This window comes from Pteropus vampyrus, unplaced genomic scaffold (assembly GCF_000151845.1).
Source record: "Pteropus vampyrus isolate Shadow unplaced genomic scaffold, Pvam_2.0 Scaffold24, whole genome shotgun sequence".
Lineage (NCBI taxonomy): Eukaryota > Metazoa > Chordata > Mammalia > Chiroptera > Pteropodidae > Pteropus > Pteropus vampyrus.
The window spans coordinates 5,910,755-5,920,745 of record NW_011888805.1 but is presented as its reverse complement, the minus strand read 5'-3'; the positions used below and the strand labels follow the sequence as shown (position 1 = coordinate 5,920,745).

Below are 9,991 nucleotides of genomic sequence, written 5' to 3'. Positions count from 1 at the left end.
CTTTATGACTCTCCTGGAAGCTTTTTCCTAGTAAAGGGAGCAGTTGAAGCCCTGTTGTGTGTAAGGACCTGAATATCTCTTCCATACCAGGGTTTTAGAACCAGAGGAGACATTTTTCTCTGTTGTGGAAACCAAGGCCTCGATGGCTAGTGACCATCTCAGGGCCACATGGTTGGTTAATGGAAGAGCCAAGACAAGAACCCCTTGTGATCTACTTGTAATATGGCCAAATATTCACGTAAAGATGTTTCAAAAGGAAAGCAATTTACTACTCTTCTTTCATCAGACACAAAGTAATCACTCACTAACTGCTATTTGTAATTATTATTGTTATTTTTATTTCACTCCATATGTTGTGAAAACACAATAATATTTCTTATGAGTTTATATGGCTTATATTAAAATTTTAAAGGAAATACCTTGAAAGGTATAATTTTAGACCTGGAAAGGATCTTGAGAGATCTTCTGGTTCAGCTTCATAATGATATTATCCTTGTCAAAATGATTTTTTTCTGCAATAATAACAAAATATTGCTTATTATCTAAGTCTTGTGATTTAGCTAGGAAGGAGTTAGCATAGAAGAAATCTTTTTAAAGTTCAATTTCAGAGTATGCTGGGGAAAAAAAACAAGGTTATCTAGTTCTCTCTGTAATGCATGCGTGCTCTCTCTCATACTAATATATTATACTTTGGATCCATGTGTAAACATTGTATAATTTTTAACATTATATAAATATTTTGAAAAGTAACTCCAGTGATGAATTAACTTAAGGCAGTACATTTAAGTAAGAAGTTTATGTATATTATGGAAAGTTCTACTGAGAAAACACTTTTGTTTTTAAAAATCTATATTATGGAATTTTTACATCAGCTCTATCTTATTACTAAGATGTTTACATAAAAAGTATTCCTTAAAAGGACAAAATTATGCCAGTTGCATCTATAATTTGCTGTGCTCCAAACCTTGACTATTTAGACTGATTCCATTTCTATGTACAAACCTGAGTAGGGTTTCTTTTAATATCCTGAAATTAAAGGCTCGTTTGGAAAGTTTGAGCAAAGATGAACACTTATCCTGCGCCCGCCATCTTCTTCCCAGTTTATTCTCCCAACCTATTGGGAGGGCAAGTTTGTAAAACTAAAACTCGGTCTAGCTATTAATTTCAGGTTCTTCACCTGCACCACATAACATGGAATAAATTGGAAGTAGTAACCTTCACTTGACTTTTCAAATTTGTTTTACTCCTACCTCTCCTCCCCACCCTCTGGTAACCACATGTAAAGATATCTAAAAGAAAACTGAAAATGAATTGAAGTAGGAGCCCCTAAAATTGAGTGAGTGAATGAATGAATGAATGAATGAATGAATAAACAAACTGAAATATGGCTGACATGCTCTGCTATTAAATAACAACCATAACACAACAACACTAAAAACTAATTTTATTTGTGTATCTTACTACAAGCCAAGTATAGTCCTAGTACTTTATATGGATAGTTCATGTGCTCAAGTTAGTAATGCACTGTTTAGCCAGTAATTACATCATTGCCTTCATGGGTATTAGAACTATAATTAGTTTTTACTAGGCTAAGACATTCTCTGCTTATGTTGGTAATATTTAGCAATATTTTTCTGGTTAATGCCAACATAAACCAGTTTTACCCTGCAACTTTGCCTAGACAATCCATATGGAAAGATTTTCTGTGACATTCTCAAGTGGAATGAACATTAGGTGAGTGTTTTTTATAGTTCCCTCAGGCTTTCTTTAGAGGTAATAAAACATGCAAGATCAAAGTAAGACACATCTTCAGTGAGCACTAGGTTGCTCACTTTGCCGCTTTTATTATCTTTCCCATCAACGGTGAGGCTTTGCTTCAGTGAGTCCTTGTGGGTTAGTCTTCCCTACTACTGTGACTGCTCTTTTCTTTCCACAAACAAACTGTCATGGTAGCTTGCTGTCTTTTTTCTTTCTTCTTGTCATCCGTCAAGTCCTTTGGGTTACTCTGCAGTGATTCTTACAAGAGTCTTAGTTCTCTGGTAATTTTGTGTTGTTTATGTATGAAAGGGTGAGGTTTTAAAAAATATCTGTTTTAACCATAAATCTGATTATTTTATTGTCCCATAATTAAAACCTTTTGATTTTCACTTCTGCTCTTATTATAATTTTTATTTTCTTTAGAATGGCTTACAAAACCCTGCAGAACCTCATCTCTTCCTCCCTTGCCATCTTTATCTCTTATTTTTCCCTACTTTGTAGACTATGTTTCAGCTAAACTGAATTCTTAAGTTGCTTGAACAGGCCGTGCTCTCTCTCACCTGCAAGCCTTTGCATCTGCTGACTCTATTGCTCCAAATACTCTTCTTTTTTTCCTCTGCTTCCCCTCCTTATTTGGTCCACTTTCATGCTGAACATTTAGGTCTCAGTTTCTTTTTCTTCTGTTAGAAATGGTACCATTTCTATGACATCTACCTGCTCTTTCAGACCAATTTTCAAATTGTATTATCATTATCTAGTTATTTATCTGTATTTGCAATAATCTATACATTCCAAAAAGTCAAAGATTATATCTCATCCACGATGGTATTCCCAGCCCCATTACGGTGCCAGGCACATAGATATTTAGTATTTATTTAATGAATAGATGTAGGGGATGGTAAGAGACGAGTTAGAAAGTGTGAACAGGGCAACTATGCAGTACCGTATGTGTCATTCAAAGATGCTTGTCTTGTTGGATCCCAGAGAACATTTTGAATTACAGAAAACATACTTTTAAACTAGCATTTGCATTTTCATAGATTTTTCTCGTAGTGATGAGGTAGATGAGTTAGAGGTGACAAGACTGGTGACAAGGAGAGTAGTTACTGAGCTTTTTGTCCAAAAGAGAAAATATGAGACCCTGGGAATGAGATGAGGAAATAAATTAAATATCCATGAATAGAGGAAATGTCATAAACCTTGACAAACTACTTGAAATGTGGGAGAAGGAAGAGAGAAGGAATATTCAGAGTTCTAGCTTGGATGGCTCTCATACCACTAACAATTACAGAGTAGTGGATAAAAACAAATTATTTGAGGAAAAGGTATTTGGACCGAGGGATCTATGGGATATCCAAGTGGAGATGTTGTGTTGACATTCGCAAGTACGGGTGTGGCGCTCAGTAGAACATGTATGTCATCAGTATTTATACATAATGAAGGCCTGTGTCTGCATGAGATCACCTACAGAGAATGAGTGTAGAGAGAATGCTGAAGAGAGAGGAGAGTCCCGTCAAGTATTGGCTTGAAACACACTTGGTCGTAAGGAACAGCAGTGCAGAAAACTTGGATTGAGTGAAGAAATGGGACAGTAAGTATAATAAGAGTTCTTGTCATAGAATCCAAGGACAGGATACCAACAACAGCTCCTCCCATTGATTACTGGACATGGAATGCCTAGAATTAAAGTGTTTGTGTTTCTCAGTGATCTGGTTTCCTCTCATCTCTCTGTTCTGCACATTTTCTCCCTTTTCCTTTTCTCTGTCTGCCCATCAATGTCCTTTGCAAGTAGCCAAGGCATCTGCTACCATTGAGTTTATACAACTTCATCATTCCATTGTTCATCATTCTCTGAATAAATTATCTTTGTCTCTGGCTTCAAATTCTCAGAGAGGGAATCTGACTGAATAGCTAAGCCCAGGATTTGGCTCTCTAGGTCAGGGGTCTTCCCCTGAGATCATGGTATAAATATGACTGCAGGAGATGTGGGAGGGGCAGAACTTGGGGAAAGATATAAGCACAGAGACTGTGAATAGCTTTTGTAGTCTGTTGTTATTTAAAAGAGTACATCTTAGATTTTAGTGTGCTTATAAATAAGCAGAGAATCTTGTTGAAACACAAATTTTGTATAGTGGGTCTAGATAATTCTGCATGTCTAACAAGCTTCCAGGTGATGCTGCTGGTATAAGGACCATACTTGGAATAGCAAAGATTATAAGGGCAAGTAGAGTGGGGTGGGGGAGGGATGCTCAGAGATATTGACTGTGGCAGAAGGTGAGAGAGATAAAATTGGAAGCCTGTTTAGTATAAATAATGTCCGCAATTTTAGGAATCCTTTTCAGTAGTGCTCAGAAGCCTATGCATTAGAGAACAAGAAGGTCCATGACTGGATTAATACAAAGTTGGAGGTTTATAGTACAGCGATTTGGAAAAGGATAAGAGATTTGGACGTATTAATCAGAAAGTAGATTAAGTGATAGACCAGACAGTTTAGGTTATTTCAAATAATGCATTACTTTATTACTATTATTATTATTTTTAACATTGGAGAAAGACTCAACCATTGCTTAGGAGAGAACAATTTCCCATGAAAATGTGTGTGGGTGTGTGCATATACATGCATGTGTGCTTGTGTGTTTAATCCTCTTGCAAGAAATATATGTCAGTATAATAAGGTGACTCTGAAAGGATTTACAACAGTTCACTCATTTGGATCTTCCAAAAGTATTACCTTTGCAGTTACATATGAAATATTCTAATGCCGAGGCGATTATGGAAAGATGGGACTTGAAGTTTAAACACTAACAATCTAGCAGAAGACAGACCTGTGTTTGAGGTGTGGTGCCTTTGAATTTCTCTGGAGATTCAAAAAACTGTTAGGCTTAATGGTGCCCCATCAAGGAATCTTCAACATTATTGAACTGATTGAAGCAGGAGATTGGGACCACCAATGTAACCCTGGTCTAACAGCGACCCTCCCAGCATGGAGATAAACTACCTTTGAGTGCAGAGCTCCAAGGGGAGTGGGGGGCGGGGGAGGGCTACCTGCCAAGTCTATCACATTAACAGAATCACAGATGTGTTGTGAATTGCAAATTCACAGCCAGATTGCCTTCAGATTCCTTGCCATCCTGAAACAATCTGCATAGAGGCCTGGAATCACTTAAAATTTAACTACTTACTTTGATGAAGTTGTTCAGTTCTATATGTTATCATTTAATACATTCCAGCACTAAAGTATTGCTTACATTTTACTTCATCGATTTTACATCTGGCAGCATTTTACTTAATCTGGAGAAATGGTGTGTGGCTGCCCTGGCTTTGTGATGATTTATTTAGGCTTTAGAACTGGTCCTAGAACTATCAGCTGTTGGCCCTTAGGTTTAATCTTGAAAAACCACCAAGTCTACAAAATATTTTAAACCTTGTAAAGCAACTAACACACTTTTCATTTATTAGAATTTAATAGTCACATAGATAATTCAAGCAAAGACTGAATAGATGCACACTGAGCTGGCAACTTAAGTTAATTTTTCTGAAGATAATTTTCACTGGCTAGTTTTTCCAACAAATTCATTACTGAGAGTTTTATAGATGTTCAAATGAAGAACAAGATTTAATTTAAATGCATTCATTTTGTTCACCATTTAACACAGTATAGGAAAGATGGTTAGTCCATCTACAGATTTATGTTGAAAGCAGCTAAAATTGATCTTTTTTGATTTGTTCCTGGGATATGAAACTCCTGTTTTTGAGAGATTTTAAAGAATACAGTATTTGATTTACAGAGACATACTTGTAACAGGAGTAGAGTAAAAATTCAAATCTCTGGAATAAAAAACCCAATAAGATAATCGTTAACTTGAATATATATCTAAATGTTGCTTATAAATTAAGATAGGCTTTGGCATGACTGGGAGGTTTTCCATTGTAGGTTCAAGTTTCTTTGAAGAATAAAGTTTTATGAAAGTATGCATGAATAAGTGATTGCCAAACATTCTCAAGCATAGGCAAGAGCCAAGGGTGGAATTTGTTTAGTTTTTTAGATTACTTGAAAACTTTTCTTTTATAAATTATAAGTGTGAATATGTTACTATATGTTTTGGGAAACATCTTGAGCCAGATGTTTTGAGTTGGGTAGATTGTAAAAGATAATGTTATCTCTTATTTTTTCCAAGGCTTCATTCAGTAGCCATCTTCTAAGTAGTCATGTTTTTAAGAGAGAACAAATTAATTTCCTAATGAACTTATACATAGTGTAGGATTCAATTAGCAGTGACATTTTCTCCAGACTGGCACATCCAAAGCACTATATTTTAGACTTTAGAACATTTTTTACTAAAACATTTCAAAATTGGTCTCCTAAGATATATTAATATTAGGGTAATTACACTATGTTTAAGAAATTGCCTACTGAAAAATATTGTCTCTTAAAACAGTACTTGAGCTAACTACTTTGTTGTGACTTTTGTTTTAAAAAATAATGGAACTTTTTTTTTTCCTAGAAAGACACTAGACATGTCAGAAGGGCTGATTTGAATCTTGGTCCTGCTATCAATTAGATGTGTACCTTTGAGCAAATTGTGTAATCTGTATTAGACTTATTTGCTTCATTTGAAGATGGAAGTAAAACTAATTCTCAGGGTTATGATGTCAAATGAGATAATATATGTGAAAGCCCTTTATTGTGATGTGACCTATAAATACAGTGAATATGATGGTACTTTGCCTAGTATGACATTTAATCCAATTAAGATAATCACTATTTGGTAGCACTGCCTCTCAGTGCTGTCTAGCTACTGTAGGTGAGAATCATATAGAATGTTTTAAATGTTTTTAAATGAATATTTTGGGTGTCTTCTTTCTCTTTTGTATCCCAAAGAGTGCCTAGGGAAAAATTCTGCTAAGGTGGGGTTTTAGTTTTCCTCTCTTAAATTATGGATGCACAGATTTTGTGTTTTAGTAACAATTAATAATAGCCGACACTTAAATAATATTCACTATGTACTCAGTATGGCTCCTTGGACTCTACAATACTAATCCATCTAATCCTTCCAATAACCCCAGGAGATAATTACTACCAGTGTAATTACTGGTACTGTCATTACTACCAGTGTAAAGGTAGTAAAACTGAGGCACGGAGAGATGAACTTATTCAAGATTACATAGTATTATCAGAAAAATTGAATTTTCTTGTACCTTTCATTCAGTTCTTAGGAAAAGTTTGGGTAAAAACAATATATCGGGATAAAAGGTGTCATGAACATTACTTGGGTCTTAGATATAGGGAATGACATCTCATTTTGGAAAAATGATGCCACCTGCACACATATTGAGATGACACAGACATCTTACCTTATTTTCATTTCTATTGTTCTTTTTTAATCTTCAGTGCCTATTATTGGATATGTTATTTTTAATTTACTAGGATCACTTCTCTCTCCTGAAACCAAGATACATTAATGGGAATCTAGCTAACCTTATCAGAGAGGCCAAGTCATCTCAGTTTTACTCTATGAGTGAAATAATTGAAGAAAACTCCATCCAAAGAGATAGTCCAGAACTCACCCACTCTTTATCTTTGTTTCAGACTTAGACTTTTCTTTGACTTAAGTTCATATACCATACTTAAGTATTTTCAATTTAGGTATTCTTTTTTCATTCATTTAGGCTACTCGCTTTTTCATAAATTTAATAAATTTCATCAGAGGTCTTTTATGTGTCAGGGATGCTATGAGGAATAAGATGGTGAATGTGACAGTGCATACTCTCTGCTTGTTGAGCTTAGAGACTAGTGAGAGAAGACAGACAATAAGCAAATGATCTCAGAAATGGAAGTAACAACTACTCTGAATAATGCTGAAAAGGATAGGAGCACGGTGGTCCATGGAAGGCATTTGGTGAACACTGATGATCATAATTTGTTTTCCTCTGGCTGTCTTCAGGCCTGTACAAGATATTGGAGACTTAGGGAGGAAGAGCAGAGGGAGGGCAAGAGAGAAAGAATGAATGGGGAGCAGAGTTGGCAAGGCAAAACAGTGTGTAACACAAGATAGCCACAGGGAAAAGAAAACAGTAAAACTTAATTTGAGCAGCAAAACATATATGTCCTTGAATATATCACTGTACCTTAGAAGAATAAATAGTATTTGTAATAACTACAAGAAAAGTTATTGCGTATTCAGTCTATTCAATTCAATAAAAAAGGAAGGAACACAATAAAATTAGAGTGATTTACGTTAACATAGTGAAAATACTTTATTGTTTGAAAATTTATGTGTCAGTTTTATGGTAGTTTCTTTATCCAGAATGTTGGCTAAATGAGATTTCTGCCTACATTTATACAAATATTTAAAAGCAACATAAATATTAATTGTAAAAGTATTGCTAGATTAGAAGAGAATAGACCTTGGTTTCTGGTTCCAGCTTGTGACCAGGCCCTCAATAAATAATTGAGGAATGATTGATTGCTTTACTTTTCCTTTGCTTCTTATCACCATCTGTCATTATACTATTATTTGTTTATCTTTGGGTCCAAAACTGAAGTATAAGAAATCATTCAGAGACCTCGTCATCCGTGTTCCTTGCTGTATACTAACTGTTTAGATTCATTGGTATATACTATTTAGAATAGTGCCTGACATGTAACAGGCACTCAGTAAATATTTACTGAATGATGCATAAATGAGATAATCACACAAGTATATAATTATTAACTACGATATTAACAAATGATATACATGAAAGTACTTTCAAAACTGTAAATATTACACACATGTAAGGTGGTGCTATTTATTTGAATATTTATTTAGAAAAAATACAGTCTGCCAGAAGATAACCTGTTATTTTTCTGTATTGATAGCTTTCTCTTTACACATTTATTTCCTAAACATTTATCTTCCTTTATCTCCATGGTTTGTAATATTGAGCTCTACCTTTATAGTTCTGTAACTCCTTCAAATCCAGTTCAGTTCCTCTACAGAGTAGAGAGTCTCTACCCTATAGTGAAGCTTTGTGAAATCTGTCGTTGCCTCTTGAAGCCTCATGTACTCCCTAAAATTATATACCAAGTGAGTGGTCACTGTGCATTTTACTGGAGAGAGCTCTCATAACTTTCATCAGATTCTCAGAGTATATGACCTCCCGCCTACACCAAGTTTAAGAATCATTGCTCTAAAATATAGTATTTTTCTTTTACTTTTTGTTGCTTTATTGGTACTTCTTTTTCTCTGAGATGGTTTCACTTTTCCTTTTTAATTTTCATGATTACATTTTGTTATTTTAAAATGTTTATTGTTTATCCCCAGTATGTGGTATTCTTGGATTATTGTACACCTCTGATCCCAGCCTTTCTCTCTGTCTCTTTTTTGTCTGGCCAACAGTGTGGGGATGTGCCAACTGCAGGGTTGTCCTCTCCAACCCTTCTGGGACCTTTACTTCTCCGTGCTACCCTAACGACTACCCTAACAGCCAGGCTTGCGTGTGGACCCTTCGAGCCCCTACCGGCTATATCATTCAGATAACATTTAATGATTTCGACATTGAAGAAGCTCCCAATTGCATTTATGACTCATTATCCCTTGATAATGGAGAGAGTCAGACTAAATTTTGTGGAGCAACTGCCAAAGGCCTATCATTTAACTCAAGTGCGAATGAGATGCATGTGTCCTTTTCAAGTGACTTTAGCATCCAGAAGAAAGGTTTCAATGCCAGCTACATCAGAGGTATGTAAACCAAAGGCAGTGCCAACCTTCTGCTTTCATTTAACATGTTCTACAGTAAACACAGGACCAGAAGAAAGAGTTATGCTCTTTTATGTGAATGTAAATGATTAGGATTAGAATTTAAGGGCAAGAAGCTGTTAATATTCTCCGAGTTTTCTCATTAGCAATATATAGTTACCAGATCCAAAATCTGGTTACAGTAGAGCTGAATTTTCATACTGTTTATATGCAGAACATTTAAAGGCTGCTTGGAAGACACTAGATATTCCACAGCTAATAATTAAAATCTGTAATTCTAACATCTCTCCAGTGAACATTTAAAACATTTCTATTTAGAATCATTTTATTTTAAGTTTTTAAGATGTTGCCCTTTTAAGGAACTATGCTAGGGGACAAATATCAAAAATTAGCATATAAATTAAGATTTTAAAAGAGCTATTTGTAAGTTAAGCTAATAGACAACATAAACTGAGGACTCTTGAAAATGGCTAATTGAAGGAAAGAAAATA

At 35.1% G+C, this 9,991-nt stretch overlaps 1 protein-coding gene across 1 annotated transcript in view; it reads left to right on the top strand.

Moving 5' to 3' along the window:
* ADGRG6 (adhesion G protein-coupled receptor G6) overlaps window positions 1-9,991 on the top strand; it is a 141,841-nt gene that overhangs the window by 53,363 nt on the left and 78,487 nt on the right. The window contains exon 3 of the mRNA XM_011356229.2: window positions 9,141-9,482. Within this exon, the coding sequence (XP_011354531.1) occupies window positions 9,141-9,482 (342 nt within the window). The remainder of the gene's footprint in view (window positions 1-9,140; window positions 9,483-9,991) is intronic.